This window comes from Pseudopipra pipra, chromosome 5, assembly GCF_036250125.1.
Source record: "Pseudopipra pipra isolate bDixPip1 chromosome 5, bDixPip1.hap1, whole genome shotgun sequence".
NCBI classification, from domain to species: Eukaryota; Metazoa; Chordata; class Aves; order Passeriformes; family Pipridae; genus Pseudopipra; species Pseudopipra pipra.
In genome coordinates this window covers 25,945,074-25,960,919 of record NC_087553.1, presented here as the reverse complement: position 1 = coordinate 25,960,919, position 15,846 = coordinate 25,945,074, and the positions used below count along the sequence as shown (strand labels likewise).

Below are 15,846 nucleotides of genomic sequence, written 5' to 3'. Positions count from 1 at the left end.
GTGATGTGGGCGGCATCATGTGAGCGGGGCCGGGCCGGGAACGGAAGAGTCTTTCTGTGCCCCGGCGGCAGCGGTGGGCACGATGGTGCCGAGCGGGGTGGCCCTGGCCGTGGCCGTGGCCGTAGCCCTGGCGCTGCCCTCCGTGGCCCTGGAGAACGGGCTGGCGCGCACTCCCCCCATGGGCTGGCTGGCCTGGGAGAGGTTCCGCTGCAACGTGGACTGCCGGGCGGATCCCCACAACTGCATCAGGTCAGCAGGGCGGTGAGCCGTCGGGTCGGACATCAGACCTGCGACAGCTCTGGCAGCGTTTGTGTCCCTGGGATCCCGGGTGTATGTGCGTGGGAGGCGGGGGACTCAGGCGCCCGGTGCTGGGCTGGAGAGCCCCCGGAGCTGAAGGATGTGGCCAGGCTTTGCGACGTGTCGGGAAACACTTTCCCTCGGTGAGGTCAACGAACGGGACCCTGACGGGGTTTAAACAGGAGCCCTTCCTATGGCCCAACCCAGCCCAGCAGCGATCAACCCTCCAGAGTCCCCAGCTAACCCCAAATCCCTTTGCCTACCACAGCTAGTGGGGCACAGGGGTTGCAGGGTCTCAGCCTGCCATGTCCCCTCAACCCACAGCGAGAAGCTCTTCTTTGAGATGGCAGACCGGCTGGCAGAGGATGGATGGAGGGTGCTGGGATACCAGTACATCAACATTGACGACTGCTGGTCTGCCAAGCAGCGGGACGCGGCAGGACGGCTGGTTCCCGATCCTGAGAGATTTCCTAGTGGAATTAGGGCTCTGGCTGACTATGTGAGTGCCTGCTGGGGTTTGTGGGGATTTCTGTGTCTCCCTGCCACCACGGTGGGAGAACTGGGAGGGGATGGAGGACCCTGGCACCTGGGAGACACCTTGGATCCCCGCATCCACTCCTTGCAGCTCTCCTCTCCTTACAGGTCCATGCCAAGGGCCTAAAGTTGGGCATTTACGGCGACCTGGGCAGCCTCACCTGTGGGGGCTACCCAGGCACCACACTGGACGATGTGAAGCAGGATGCCCAGACCTTTGCAGAGTGGGGTGTGGATATGCTAAAGCTGGATGGGTGCTACTCATCAGAACACGAGCAAGCAAAGGGTAAAAGCTCATGGGCCATCTGGTACTTCTTCCCTTGCTGCTTTGGTTGGGGCAGCTGGCCATCTGCAGAAACATTTGGCCAAGTGGTTCTTTCCTTCTGTCTCCTATTGCAACTCCTGGGCAAAGCGGAGGGAGTTTGGGTGCCCTGGAGCTGGTGTAAGGCAGAAAGCCATGCTGGCCTGGGTTTCCCCTTGCTGGGTGGGCTGCAATACAGGCTGCTGTTGGGACGCAGGCTGCTGCCAGCCACCCTCTTCATCAGTTGTCATCTTCTCTCCCTAAGGCTACCCAGAAATGGCGAGGGCTTTGAACGCCACAGGCCGCCCCATCGTCTATTCCTGCAGCTGGCCAGCATACCAGGGAGGGCTCCCCCCCAAGGTGAGGGTTGTCCTATCCAGTGGCAGTTTCCTGTGTCCCCTGTGTGCTGGGGGAGCTCTTGTTGGAGCCACAGGAGCCAGGTGCTACACCCTGCTTATCACTCTGCCCCTGGGTGGTGCTGCAGAGGGGATGTAGCCTCCCTGCCAGGCATCTGGGAACATTTGGGGTTCCCAGCATGGCTAAGTGAGGGGAGTTTGTGGGAAGAAGGCCCTGGGGTATGCCATCTCCACCCTACTCAGCTGGTGTGGAGTTGCTCCGACGGTCTCTTCTTGTGAGACAGGTCCCGTCTGGTTTCAGTGCTTGAAACAGGATATTCCTCCTAATATATCTTTCTTGAGAATTGGTTGCATTCATGTACTTCCTCTTTCACATTTTGAGTCAATCCCAAGCTGCCCTCACTCTTGTAGCTGATAGCTGATCATATTTCCCCAAGGCCTCTGTGGTTGCTTTGCCAGACATCCTATCATACTGGCATGTGCCCAGTCATACTGGGACATGACTTTGTCCTCCCTCCCTACATGATGTTGCCCTTCTCCAGATCCCTCTGTCTTTGACACACTTTCTGGACAATGCAGCTCTCAGTAGTTTGGGCTGCCTCTTCTCCCTCACCTTGCAGACCAGTTCCATTTTCCCTGCTGCCTGACCCCGTTCTTCTCCTCAGGTGAACTACACCATCCTGGCAGAGGTCTGCAACTTGTGGCGTAACTATGATGACATCCAGGACTCCTGGGACAGTGTACTTTCCATCCTAGACTGGTTCTTCACAAACCAGGACGTGCTGCAGCCAGCAGCTGGCCCCGGTCACTGGAATGACCCGGACATGGTGCGGCTGGGTGGTGGGTGCTCTGACTCTGTCTGGGGATGAGGATTTCCAGAGATCCTCTTCTATAGGCAGGGCAAAGGACGAGTGCCAAGAGCAGGAGTCTTGTTGCTGCAAAGAGGCAAAGCTGGTGTTGCCCTTGGCTAAGCTCTGGGAAAACCGCATGGTTGCAATGAACCCTTCACTGTTTGAGTTTACAAGTCATCCATGTGTTCTTTTCTTCCCTGCATGGACTGAGGGGGAGTATTGGTGAAATGAAGGGTGTTAGTGAGTGCATTTGAATGTGTGCTGTTGGCAGAGGTGGGATCTCCTGGTGGTGGACTGCTCAAGAGGAAGCGAAAGTGTGTGTGAGGTTTCCCTGGCAAGCTCCCTCCCAGGAGGAAGCAGCATCAGCAAGGGTGACAAACAGACAAATTTCTAACCTTTTTCTGCCTCTCACATCTTTTCACTGTCTCCCTTCCAGCTCATCATTGGAAATTTTGGCCTTAGCTACGAGCAGTCACGCTCTCAAATGGCCTTGTGGACAGTGATGGCAGCTCCTCTCCTCATGTCCACGGATCTCCGCACCATCTCCTCAAGTGCTAAGGAGATCCTGCAGAACCGCCTGATGATCCAGATCAACCAGGACCCCCTGGGAATTCAGGGGCGCAGGATTGTCAAGGTTAGGAACAAGGCAGACACATTTGGGAGAGCAGACAGGAGCAGCACAGAGCATCACAGTAAGGAGGGAGAGGGAAGTGATGCAGAGAAACAAGAGCAGGAGAGCTGTGAAAGCTGGAGGCCTGCTGGCATAGCAGCCCCACAGGGCAAGGTCAGACAGGTTATGGGCCAGTGCTGGTCCCAGCAGCTCTGCCTCACCCACTTATCCCCACTCCTAGGAGAAAACCCTCATCGAGGTGTTTCTGCGCCCACTGTCCCAGGCTGCCAGCGCCCTCGTCTTCTTCAGCCGAAGGACAGATATGCCCTTCCTCTACACCACCAGCCTCGCCAAGCTCCACTTCCCTGAGGATGCTGTGTATGAGGTGAGCCCCACTGATACACTGCATAGCAGGGCAGCCCTATGGCACCTGGATCCCCCTCTTCCCAGCTCTCTATGCATTCTGGGAGGAGTGGGAGGGAGGACTCACACTCTATGTGTCCAGGATGAAGGGGCAGCTGCCCACTGGGTCACCCTCCTGTTGCCCACTACTGTGCCCTGTCCTGCTATGCTATGTCAGTGACCACAGCTGGACCCCAAGATAAAAGGTCTGTGGAAATCTCTCTCTTCCAGGTACAAGACGTGTACAGCGGGAAGATCATCAGTGGCTTAAAGACAGGAGACAACTTCTCAGTTGTTATTAACCCCTCAGGGGTGGTGATGTGGTATCTCCGTCCCACGGCACTCCCGGTGCAACCCTGGCATGTGGTCCGAGAGCAAGCCCATGGCGAGGGTCTCCGCCCCATCCTCCTGTGATGAGGTGCAGTGGGTGGGGTGTGGGCCAGTGCCGGGGTGAGCTGGGAGACCCTGGGACACGTGGCTCTTCACTGAACAAGTGCCTTTTGCTGGTGTGCCCAGCACTGCTGACACCATTCCTTAATACCAGCTTGATGATGTCTGCTCAGTCTGTGTAAGTCGGGAATTCTTGTTACCCGCCTCCTAAGGGTGTGCAGAGCATAATTCCTCAGTGACTGCAAAGCCCTTTGAGATCCTCCTGTGGAAGATGCCATATAAGCAGAGTCCAGCCACTGTTGGAGTTTGTCAGCTCTGACACCTGAGAACTTCCCTGCTTTGAGCTGAGTATCACTGACCATTGCAGGGGCTGTTTGAACTGTACCTGTAGAAGGGCTTTGAATGCTTTACTATCTTCTAGGGTTGCAACACCCCCTTCTCCCTTCACTCCTCTCCTCCCCAGGCCCAAATGTGCAATGGCGTTAATCTCAAGGATCAAACCCGGTCACCTTCCTTTTGCTATAATCAGCTTGGCTTAGAGTAAGGAGTTGTCAATAGGGCTGCATCCCTCCCATCTACTCCCACCACTACCAAGAACTTCTGGAGGCAAGATGGTGCTCTTCAGAGAGGCTTTACTTGCAGGCCTGATCCTGCTGCCAGGATCCTACAGGCCAGCACTACTGCAGCCTAGCATCCATGCTAGCATTGTATTAAAGCCTCTCTGGCAGCAGTTTACAGCAGAGAAGAGCAAAAACTTCCATGCATGATCCCAGCAGCCATGCTGTGGTACAGCACCAAAAACTGAAGAGCCATAGCATGTTGTGTAGAAGTGGTGTTGGGAAGATGCCAGTACTCAAGTTGAGGTGATCACCAGTGCCTCCAAGCTGCAAGTTGCATCCTGTTCTTTCTAGAACGACATTCCTGCTAGGAGGCAGCTCAGGTCCTCCAGTAGGTTTAACACTCAGAGTTTCTCAGGGAAAGGCTCCTCCTTCTCCCAAGGGCAGCTACATCCACAGCTCCATCCTGAGGAGGAGCCTGCACTAATAAACTGGAAGTGAGTGGTGGGACAGACGCCAAAGCCCTCAAAACTGCTTCACCTTCATACAGCACACATCCTATGGAAGAGTTTAGGTATGACATGGCCTACCCCATCTCCCACAGAGAGGGGTGCAGCATTCATGAAGATTGCAGCCCAGGGCACTGACACAAGATTAAGCCTCAGACTGGGGAAATACCACATTTTAGATTAGGCAAAAAAAGTTCTGGTTTTGTTCATCTCTCCGAAGGGTTCCTCATCATCTGCCCACTCTGGTTCCTGCAAGACCAAATGGCTGATTCTGGCCACTTCTAGAAACTTTCTCTGAGTGCAGCATCAAGATACTGAACACAGTGATTGCAGTGCTATTAAGGAAGGACTTGCTAACAAACAAGGAGCTGGCTTTGTTCATGGGAAGTGATTGAGGCAAATAAATTGAAATAAAGGGAAGCAGATCACAGACTCTGTCTCATGTTTGTTTAGTGTTGCTAGCTATAACTGCGTGGTTAATGCAGGATTACAGGGCCGTTACCTCAAAACAGGAACTATGCTAAGAAATAGAACTGCTTTCCTGTCAGAAATTGGACTGATGCAGAGTGGGAAATGGCTTTCCAGTAGTTACATCATGTTCAGCAGGGCAATGGCACTGCTTGGCACAAGGGGAAACAGATTTTACAGTCCACAGCTAAGTGCCATTTTCCTTTATCATATTTATTTTTCCCTTACTGGAAAAAAATTGCTAGTGAGGAGCTCCTCTTAAAGACAGGCCTTCCTTGTGGCAGCAAATGTTAAGAGAAAAGGTGCAACAACTACAGCTGTAGTGAGTAGGGCTGTGGTGACACAGCCCTGCTAAATGCAGTGTTGTGCCTGCCTGGAGGGCATGAACATGTGCCAGTTCTGGATACCTGGATGAGAGCAAAGGCACCAACCAGCTTTCCGCCCTTCCCAGGCAGCAAGGGGATAAGCCCCACCTTTTCCCTCTCTCCAGTTACTTGATTCCAGATCCAGCGTAGGCATGTACCGGGGGAGAGAAGGACTGGCTCACAGCTGACCTGAGAGAACGCCACCAACCGAACCCATTCCAGCCCTCTGTGCAGTATACAAGAATTAAGGTCAACACAACATACACACAACAGTGAACAGGCAACTAAAGGTATCAACACTCCTGTATTAAAGTGCAATTCAAAAAGTTACAAACATTCATGGTTGATTTTTTTTTAAATACAGAGTTATTAGAATATCTCTAACTCAGACCTAAAAAGTGTTTATAGATAAGGAAATTTACTTCCCCCCTATGTGGAACTGCTTGAAATTGTGCAAACCTGACTTACAGGAGAGCCCTGGCACACAGGGAAGTAAGAGGCAAAACACTCCTTCCCCTTCACTGTGAAGGTAGGGGGCTGTAGGAAGGAGTACAATCACCCCATAAGTAAAGGATCACAAGGGTCTCTACCAGACTAGAGACTCTCTTCAGAGCAGGTTTAATGGCACTATGTCCTAAGGAAAAAGGAAAGATTGTGGCTGAGCAGCCAGAGTTTCTGCAAGAGAGCTGAGCGATAGTAACACCCACCTCAGACAGCGGTTCCCAGCTGAGAGGACACTGCACTCCTAAGCAATCCAACTCAGGGATTACAGTGCCCACCTGCCCACGTTGCTCAGATGTGGGCCTAAAGGAAAAGATGAGGGCCAGTTTTCCCCTGTGGAGGTAGCACACAGTGCAAGCTTGCTCAGCAGAGGGAGTCAGGGCTGAGAGACCTGTCTGCTGACAAGGCTAGTGCCAGGTCATCTTCCTAACGTAACATATTTCGCTCCAAGGCAGGCAGCCTCCTGTGCAGCACTTGACTCCATTATGCTTGAAGAACAGCTGCTTGACACAGGATCATTGCACAGATATGGGGCCTGCTTCTAGGACAGGGAAGGAAGACTGATCCGAATGCCTGCCAGTCTATCAGCTCATTGGCCTGTGGCACACCTTTGTTTGCTTTTCTACTCAATGGCTACAAAGGCAGGCTGGTTGGTGCCCATCCCCTTCCCTCTTGCGTAGCCAAATGCTTCAGTGTCTCTTAGAATGCACTTCCCAGGTCATCACCTCATGACTGTTAGTCCAGGACACGAATTGTACACTTCCAGCACAATACAGGATTTCCAGAGTCCCATCTCACGCTGAATTGTGCTAGAATTTTAAGAAATTTAACACCTTTCTGGGACACCCAAGAATCTATGCAAGGAACCTCATGGCTCTCTACACCTTTCCTCTTGGATGGTGCTTCATAAGTAAAAAGTTTGGCACTCCAAGTTGTTTTACTCCAAGATCCCAGAGCCTTCACATTTTAGTCCTAGATTAGTCATGTGATATACTGGTGGTTTAATAAGAAGTCTATCTCTCTCCTCAAGCCAATGGCAGAGCAAAAGGTTAGTGCTTTGACCCCATGAGATAAAGCAAATAAGCAGGAAAGTGCTGTTGTTCTGCCTTGTATTGCCACTGACTTAATGTTTAAGGAGGGCAGGTGCTCAGCTGCCCAGCACTACATCTATCATATAGAAACAGAGATCCAGAGATATGTTAACTCCAGGGGTACTAACAGCCAAGTTGTCTTCAGGGAGAGAGAATGTGGGAGGCTGATTGCAATTTCCTTCTGTTAGTTGTTCTTCTTATCCTCGGGAGGTGTATAAGGAGGTGGCTGATCCTGGAAGGAGATACAGTAGAGTCAATAACCCTGCTTGTTTTATGACAAGCTCTTCCAGGCTTGGCTCACAAGAAATGACTGCTCTGCAATGAGCTACAGATAGAGCCAGGTGCTACAGTTTAAGCTGTCATTTCATCACACCATTCCTCTCTAGTGTCAGCTATGCTCCATGATATACACTGTCTCTCATAATGTTTCTAGGGAAGGTCCCCTCAAAATCAGGTAACAAGTGGTCTACTGTAAATGAACCATTTAATCTGCTTTAACCATCATCCTCCCTCCTCTTCCAGGGCTTTGTCCCTGTTGAGGCTCATAGCTCTGACCCAGCAGATAGAAAGCTCCTGGGCTGAGGGCCAGCTTTGCTGCTCCATCACCCTCCAGCCAGCCAGACCCACACAAGGCAGTGAAGGGCACCGATGGACTGTACCAGGTGTAGGGTACAGCCAACCTACTGGCTCCACCAACAAAACAGTAAGAGACCTTCTCATCTCCATACAGCCCAGAAAAAAATGAAAGAGAAATCCACATGCTCTCATCCTTAAGTGACCTGTTTTTCTTTAACTCTCCCCACTTTCACGTCCAATGGATGCAGAGAGCTCTGCATGTTCTCTGTTATGCCTTTAGGAATAAGACAGTAACAAATGGCTGTTACTGACAAATCTTAAAGCCTTCCTCCTTTCCTGACTGAAAATTTAACAAGCCTTCCTCGTGGGACCAACATCCATGCCTCCCTCCCAGAAAAATGCATACTTTCTGTGGATGTTCAACATGAAGGTATGAAAGCAAATTGTTATGAAAGCAAACCACTGTCTCTGCCACTGACAGAGGAGGGAGCAGCTACAGACCAGGCACAGTACTCACCATGGGCATGTACACGTTGTGTGGGTTGGCAGGATTGTAATATGCACTGGAAGCAGCTTCCATGGCCTTACTGCTTCCTGAAAAAAAAAGGAAAGCCACCTTAAATATCTTAGGCAGTGGTCCCAGAGCCTCCTCCCCAGCCATAGCTCTTCCAAGGAGGCAAGAAAGGTCCAAAGAGTTGACAGGAACTGCAGCAAGCTGGGTTAAAATTCAGAGCAGCTCAGGAAAGCTGGCTAGGGCTGACCTCAAGCTGTAGTCAGCTGCAGGGCTGAGCAGCTCCCCACAGATGACTTTGAGCTCCTGCAAGAACAGGTTCCCCATGCTGTGCCCATGACACCCTCAGCCCAAGGCCCCATGCGTCCTTTTGCAACCGAACCCTGGTCAGCCCCCAGTCCCATTTACCTGGCATCCCAGGGCTCACCCAGGATGGGGGAGCTGAGGGGGCTGAAGGTCCCGCAGGAGATGGCCCGGAGTAGGGTGGTGGAGGTGGCGCATACGCAGGGTTCATGTTTGGAAGTGGTGGGTAAATACCTGAAAAAGACAACATCAGACTGATGCTTTGGACTGTGGCAATGGGACAGAGGGGAAGAGAGCTCACAGGCTGGCAGCACATTAGCTCTGGAGAAGAGCAGTGTCCAGAGGGAAGCTAGGCGGGCTTAGCAGGGATGCAGACAGCAGGGATTTTACAATTTGCTAATGCCTGTCATGTCAGCAGTCAATAATTCTAACAAGCAGCAGCACAACTTATGAACCACATTTTCATATAGCTGGAAGTATAGCTACACATGGGTGTGATCAACAGTATGAGACAGATTTTTTCAAGGACAAGGATCCTTGATGGAGACAAAACTACAGTAACCCTCACTGTACCACTGTCATTTCTTTACAGCTAATATCAAACAGAGTCATCGTTACACAACTTCCAAACCTGGAGTCTGGGCATATGGATATCCCATGGGCTGTGGAGCAGGTCCATAGGCATTCATTGGAGGTGGTGCATAAGGATATGGTCCGTTTGGTGGTGGAGGGGCAGCATAGCCTCCTGGCACAGGTGAATAACCACCGGGGGCAGGTGCATAACCTCCAGGAACAGGTGTATAGCCATAGCCAGGGTTCTGGAGAGGAACGCCACTGGAAGCTAAGGAGCACATGTTTAGTAAGCCAGACATCTTCTCTTACAACTAAATGCACAGAATGAAAGGTTTCCCTTCATCTAGATTCACTATATAGTCCTGGCATAGTAGTGTGCTTGAAAAGCATTAGTCACAGGGTGTTAAAGGGAACAGCTGCAAAAATATTACCTCATAGCTACCAGTCCCACCATAAGACCTCCCACTGCTTGAAGAAAAGACCACGCTAAAGCAAGCATCAGTAAAGTGTTTTTTCCTTCTTTTTAAACCTTCTTTCTGGAAAAAATGTACATTTTAAAACGTACATTTCTTAAAAAAAAACTGTATCAGAAAAAAGGTACTTTTCCTCCCATTTGAAACTTTTAAATAGAAATTATTTTTCTAAAAACTATTTTTCCCCTCTCCAAATGTGCACATTAACTTCTCCCATCTTACTGAGCTGAGGATGGGTAAGGGAATCAATTTTTCACCATCGCATATTTCAACTTTTTTTTCCAGGAGGAATAAGGTTCTGCAGAAAAAGGTGGTCTACCTCAGAAGCACAAACCCCAGAATATTTTGACTGCACAAAGCACTAAGATGAACTAAAGAAAAAGGACTGGAAGGGAAAACAAAAAGTTCCCCTGAAAAGAGAAAAAATAGTTTGCTGTGGAAGAGGGTATTGGGTACCCCTCATTCTATGAAGTTCAGAAAGAGCACTATTTGCTTACTAGCTCAGCTGACCATGGGGGAACAACAGGTTCTGAAAATCCCTTACCACTAGAAGCAGCTTTGAACATCAGCTGTCCAAACTCAATGGCTCCTCCACTGTTGAAAGTCAGTTTAAATGTCCCCTGCCCTTCCCAGCCACCTAGGAGAGAGAGAGAATTAGAACTGAAACAGAATACTAACCTCCTCAGTAGCAGCCAAGACAGCAAAATTGTTAATACTCCAATTATTTTTTTCTTTTTTATTTCAAAACTATTTTGCATCCTATTACCAGGTAAAGTCACGGCACTGCTAGCAGATGTCCCCAAAATAGTATCTCAACTTCCCTAAGTTATTTCTTCACCCTTTAAAAGTTATAGTCATGTAGAAGCAGCCTACTCTAGATACTAGGCTGTTTTGTTCTTTCCTGAAAGATTTAATAGACCCTAATAATGAACACAGTGTAAAGACAGAATATTTATTTCACTGAGGATTTTAATCGAAAGCCCTCAGAAGAAGTTTTATTGCTGACCTCAGTGGACTACAGACTAGGATCTGCAACTCAAGCTAGGATTTAAATCAAATGTAACATTTTTAATCTCTTTGACACATAGAACCTCAGACAGGTTATTAAATGCTGAGGTATAATAATTTTTCAGAAAAAAAATTCAAGTAGGTGATGTATTGCAAGATAAGTAAGACTGCTTTGTTTTGCCAGGGCTTTTTGGTTTTTTGGTTTTTGGGTTTTTTTTCCAGGGGGTGCTTTGTTTTTTGGTGTTTTTAGAAAAGAAAAAGGGGTCATTTAAGTAAAAGATGTCATTTAAATAAAAGATATCATAAAATAAGATTTATCTTCCTTGTCTAACAATGAAGTTAGTAAAAAGAGAGATAGTCTCTTGGGGACAAAACAGAAATAAAGTATAGAAATATAACAAAATAATCCATCATGGATAAAGTCATCCCTTTGGAGATTCACCTCTTTCAAAGCACTGTCTTAGTATGACTTCAGCACAAGAAAGTGGGCTGATCCACATTCCTCAGACAACCCAATCACTTTAAAACCTTGTTATGAACAGAAAGCAAAAAGTATAAGCTCTCCAGATGCCATGAAAATGCACGTAAACTAATTCCAGGGCTGGAGAGGGAAGAAATTTAAACCAGAAGCCTTCTTTTCAATCCCTGTTTATCGTTTGCAATTCCACATGTTTGGTCATGAACACCAGTGTAAGTCTTAACAGTTTTGCACTCAAATTGGGATCAAAGCTAAATCAAAGATGGACAGCAGCTCCCTAGATGCTCAAGTTGGTAAGTGGCTGCTGACCTCCTGAAAACAAAAGTGGTTGCTAATTCTGTCTATCAATAGCATGACTTTGTCATTTAGCCACACTTCCAGGTCAAAGACAGGAGAAAAACAAGCACAGGAGGAAACTGGGTAAACACAGTATCTACAGCAAGACAGAAGTTACACAATTAAACAAAAGTCATCCTGTGAAAGTCAGTTCCTAGTTTGGGGGCAGAAAGTAACACAGTAGCAGTGCCTTAAAGTTCAGGAGACGGGAGTCATCTCAGCCGATATCTCACAGGAGCTACACTGCCACAGCTACCCTGTGTTGCCTGTGCATGTAAGTCATCTGTCTGGTGTTCAGCAAAAAAGTTCTTGTGACACTTGGGAAGAGTTCAGTCTACAAAGCACGGGCGCTTACCTCCTGCCTCGGCCTGAATCTGTCCTTTGATGTAATTGGCAGAGAAAACAGGCTGCTCAATTGAGCATCCTTTCACCAAATAAAATGGCATCATGAAAGACTGCATAGGATCCTTGCCCTTCGACACAAAGATCACCTGCAAGACAGGAGGGAGCACTTCTGAATTACTTGAACTCGATATAGTGGATGATTGTGGAGTTCTAGTCATATCAGCATCGAAAATGAGGGTAACTTAAGTCCTAGTATGGATATGCATCGTGTTATTTCACAGCTTTAATACAGCAGAACCCCCATGGATCTGACGGCACATTGTTCACTTACCTGAAGCATGTATGTTCCAAAATAATAAACCACTTAAAACACACACACACAGTTACATAGTTTTATTGTTCTGCTTTTGAAGGATAAGTTATGAGAGTTTTCAAAAAAAGTAATACTGATGACACATTATATGAAATATATTCTCTAGACAGTGATTTCCAGGACTGCATGTGCCTTTGTAGAGAATTGGGATTGTAACACAGGCATGCACTATCCTATCTCCACCTTCCCTTTTCCTACCTAGTGCTGTCAGTGGTTCCTTCCACAACAAAAATCACCTCTACCACCAACTAGGTTTCTGGTCTAAAGTTCACAAGATCTCCTGAGAAAGAAACAGCCCTGGTGGCATCAGACTTACCCTGTAAGGGGTGAGATACAGCATCCCTTTCTTGGTGCCCTTGAAGACTTCAGGCTTGCCTGTCACGTCACTGAAGGAGAGCTCCACATCTTTACACTGTTTGAGAACACTACAGGAGAAAATCAGACAGATTGGAGAGAAAAACTCAGCAACAGCTCTGACACACACCCTCATCACACAGGGAGGGGAATAGCACACCAAAACTCTAAATATTATCCCAAAAGTTCTGCTGTGGGCCCTGCCATTTTGACTTTGAACAGAGAGGGATGATTTATGTGGAGTGGAAGAATTCATCCTCTCACCTGTGACAAGCTCTGCTCCTCCTCCACAAAGGGAAGCTTTAAATAACAGTTTCTCTTTCTGTCTCAAAAAACCTGAGAAATTCAGGCTGAGGAATTCTGCTCTGCACATAAAAAGCCTCAGCCCAAAGATCAGGGAACAGAAAGAGTTGAGTTGTCAGAAACCATCCCCTTGATGCCAAGGTGTAATCGCACAGCAATCCTCTCTCCGCAATCCATGCTCAAATCCAGGCCACTGCACTGGAAAACAGCACTGCTATAACACTGCACCGACTGTGCAAACTGAGGAAGTGGCTTTACTAACACCCCCTCTGCTGACCCTGCTTCACATGACTTAAGTAAGTACTTGTAATAAACAGTACCACGCTAAGGAACAAAACAATGAGCCAGTAATGTCAGCAATAAGAATATTATTGTTGGATATCTATGGGAACATTAGCAGAGTTTGCTAATGACACAAAGCCAGATGAGAACTGTGAACACTGCAGGGTTAGGGGTATGGAGGTGCCTGGAAAATTAAGTATCTTTTCAGTTATCTTGGAAAAGTATGTCACTGAATCTAGGGGGCAGATCCTAAACATACCACACAGTAAGAAAATTTGCTGAATAAACCAAAGAGCCTCGGGGGTGATAAACTGTCAGCATGTTACAGTGGCAGAAGATGCTGAGGTGTTTTATGGTTCAAGAGCATGAAAAAACAAAATCACAAAACCCTAAACTAGCACAAGCCTGGAACAGGTTGCATCTGAAGTAATCCTTATTCTGATCAGCATATTGCAGAATTCAAATAAAGTCATGAAACTGCACAATTATTTGGGGAAAGGAGGAGTCTGCAGGGCCACCATACAGGAGAACAACCAAAAGCCCTGTAGTTTCAGGTTGTTTGCTCTTTAGGGAAAAGAAGGACATTGTAGATGTATCTGAAAAATGCACCTACTTGAGAATGAAGACATTAAAAAGTCTAGCTTTAATGAGAAATAAACAACCTCACCAAGAAATTCCACTGGGACATTACTTCATAATTGAGCTAGATGCAGATTCTCAGATTGGCTGGAAGGGAAAGACTGACGAGGCAGAAGAGCTCTTCCCATTTCCAAAATGCAAAGGGGGAAACATTTCTTCTAAGCTAAATAAAACCAGCTTCTTGACAGCTTTGATCCTACCAGAACACTTCCTCAGCCATGTCCCTTAGCAGCGTTTCACATCAGTTTGCCTCACTGGGAAGAATTTCTATGTAGTCATTGTCATGTTTACTCCTTCACAGCTACTCACACAAGCAAATAACAAGCAGCCACCACCACTGGGAGTAATTAGGCTGCTGAACTGGTTTGCACCTTCATGCCTGTCCAGGGCTGTCACGGGAGGGCTGCACACCCTGTGGACTGTCCCCACCTGTGACTAAGCAGCACCTTGAAGAATGGCCTGAGATCATAAAAGCACAGAATGTTAAGGGTTGGAAGGGACCTTAAAGGTCACCTAGTCCCAACCCTACTGCCATGGGCAGAGACACCTCCCACTAGACCAGCTTGCTCAAGGCCTTATCCAATCTGGCTTTGAAAACTGCCAGGCTTGGGTCATCGACAACCTCCCTGTTCCAGTGTCTCATCACCCTCACAGAAAAACAATTTCTTCCCAATGTTTAGCCTAAATTTCCCCTCTTTCAGTTTGAACTCATTACTCCTTGTCCTATCACTACAGTTCCTAACGAAGAGTTGCTCTCCAGCTTCCCTGTAGGCCCCTTCAGATAATGAAAGGCTGTTGCCAGGTCTCCACAAAACCTTCTCCAGGCTGAACAGCCCCGACTTTCTCAGCCTGTCTTCACAGGGGAGGTGCTCCATTCCTCTTATCAACTTTGTGGCCTCGTTTGGACTTGCTCCAACAGTTCCATGTCCTTCTTATGTTGGGGACTCCACAGATGGATGCAGTACTCCACACAGGGTCACACCAGAGTGGAGCAGAAGGGCAGAATCACCTCCCTTGACCTGCTGGCCATACTGCTTTTGATGCAGCCCATGATTCAAAGGACAGAAAGATCTCCTTTAAACCAGCATGAGCTCTACATGTCAAAGGACTTCCTTGACTGAAGTATTAGGAGTCAGCTACAAACTCAACACTACTTGGAGCATACTTTTGGAGTGTATTTTTCCTACTGACCACCGGCTCCAAACGAACTCCTTTGATCTTTTACTTCGATCCTTTACTGGGCCTCCAGTTTCTAGATGTGTCTTGCCAGGATGCTGGGAGCACCCGAACACAACCAAGCCGAAGCCCGAGCCCGTTAAGCCGGTCTGCCAGTCCCCACTTGGAGCGAGGGCAGGCGTCGAGCACCTGGCTGTGCTTCCATGGAGAGGCGCTCCTCCGCACAGAGAAGGAACAAGGGTTTCTTACTTCGAACTCAAGGGATCGAGACTCCTACCTTAAGCGGTCTCTGCCTCTCTGATGTCACTAACTGCATGACCTTAAAAAAAACCCCAATTCCTTGAGTTTTACAGCGATGGCAGCTCACTCTTCACGTACGACGCCCGCTGGAGCAGCACTAAGGACCACCGAGCTCCCGCGGCGAATACGGGGCAGCTCTGCGGACCCCAGCCAGGCCTGCTCCCCGCACTGCCCGCCCCAGCCCTCTCCCACCCTGCCAGGAGCCCTTTAACAACGCAGACCCCAGGCCGCGCCGGGCCTGTGCGGGCAGGCAGGGGATAGGGGCTGCGCCAGCAGGAGCCTCCCACCCTCGGGCCCCGCCGGCCCGGCCCCGCCCGGCCCTGCTGTGAGGACAGGGGGCGAAGAGGACCCCCCGGCCCCGCGGTACCTCTCGGCATTGGGGATGACGACACCGCCCTCCTGCGAGTGGTTCCTGTTCAGCGCCATCTTCGCCCGGCCAGCCCCGCCCCTTACCCGGGGCGGCCGTGACGTCACTCCCGGCTGACCCGCCCCCAAACGCTGCCCCGCTGGCCCCGCCCCCCGTGGCGCGACGGGCGCGTGGCGGGCGCGAGACGGAAATAAGGCGGGCAGAGGAGGCGGATGAG

General features: G+C 49.1%; 2 protein-coding genes across 2 annotated transcripts; one reads left to right on the top strand and one right to left on the bottom strand.

Annotated features, from left to right (window-relative positions):
• The first annotated feature begins 29 nt into the window (after window positions 1–29).
• NAGA (alpha-N-acetylgalactosaminidase) lies at window positions 30–5,237 on the top strand. The gene is made up of 8 exons (XM_064656726.1): window positions 30–249; window positions 622–796; window positions 940–1,117; window positions 1,398–1,492; window positions 2,154–2,315; window positions 2,776–2,973; window positions 3,191–3,334; window positions 3,583–5,237. The coding sequence occupies exons 1-8, from the start codon at window positions 83–85 to the stop codon at window positions 3,763–3,765; spliced, it is 1,302 nt and encodes a 433-aa protein (XP_064512796.1). The 5' UTR covers window positions 30–82; the 3' UTR covers window positions 3,766–5,237.
• Window positions 5,238–5,925: 688 nt separating this feature from the next.
• WBP2NL (WBP2 N-terminal like) lies at window positions 5,926–15,788 on the bottom strand. The gene is made up of 8 exons (XM_064656720.1): window positions 15,630–15,788; window positions 12,525–12,633; window positions 11,846–11,981; window positions 10,213–10,305; window positions 9,254–9,463; window positions 8,728–8,856; window positions 8,326–8,402; window positions 5,926–7,464 (listed from the first exon to the last, which is right to left on the bottom strand). Exons 1-8 carry the CDS (start codon window positions 15,686–15,688, stop codon window positions 7,417–7,419), a joined length of 861 nt encoding a protein of 286 aa, XP_064512790.1. The 5' UTR covers window positions 15,689–15,788; the 3' UTR covers window positions 5,926–7,416.
• Between the last annotated feature and the right edge of the window lie 58 nt (window positions 15,789–15,846).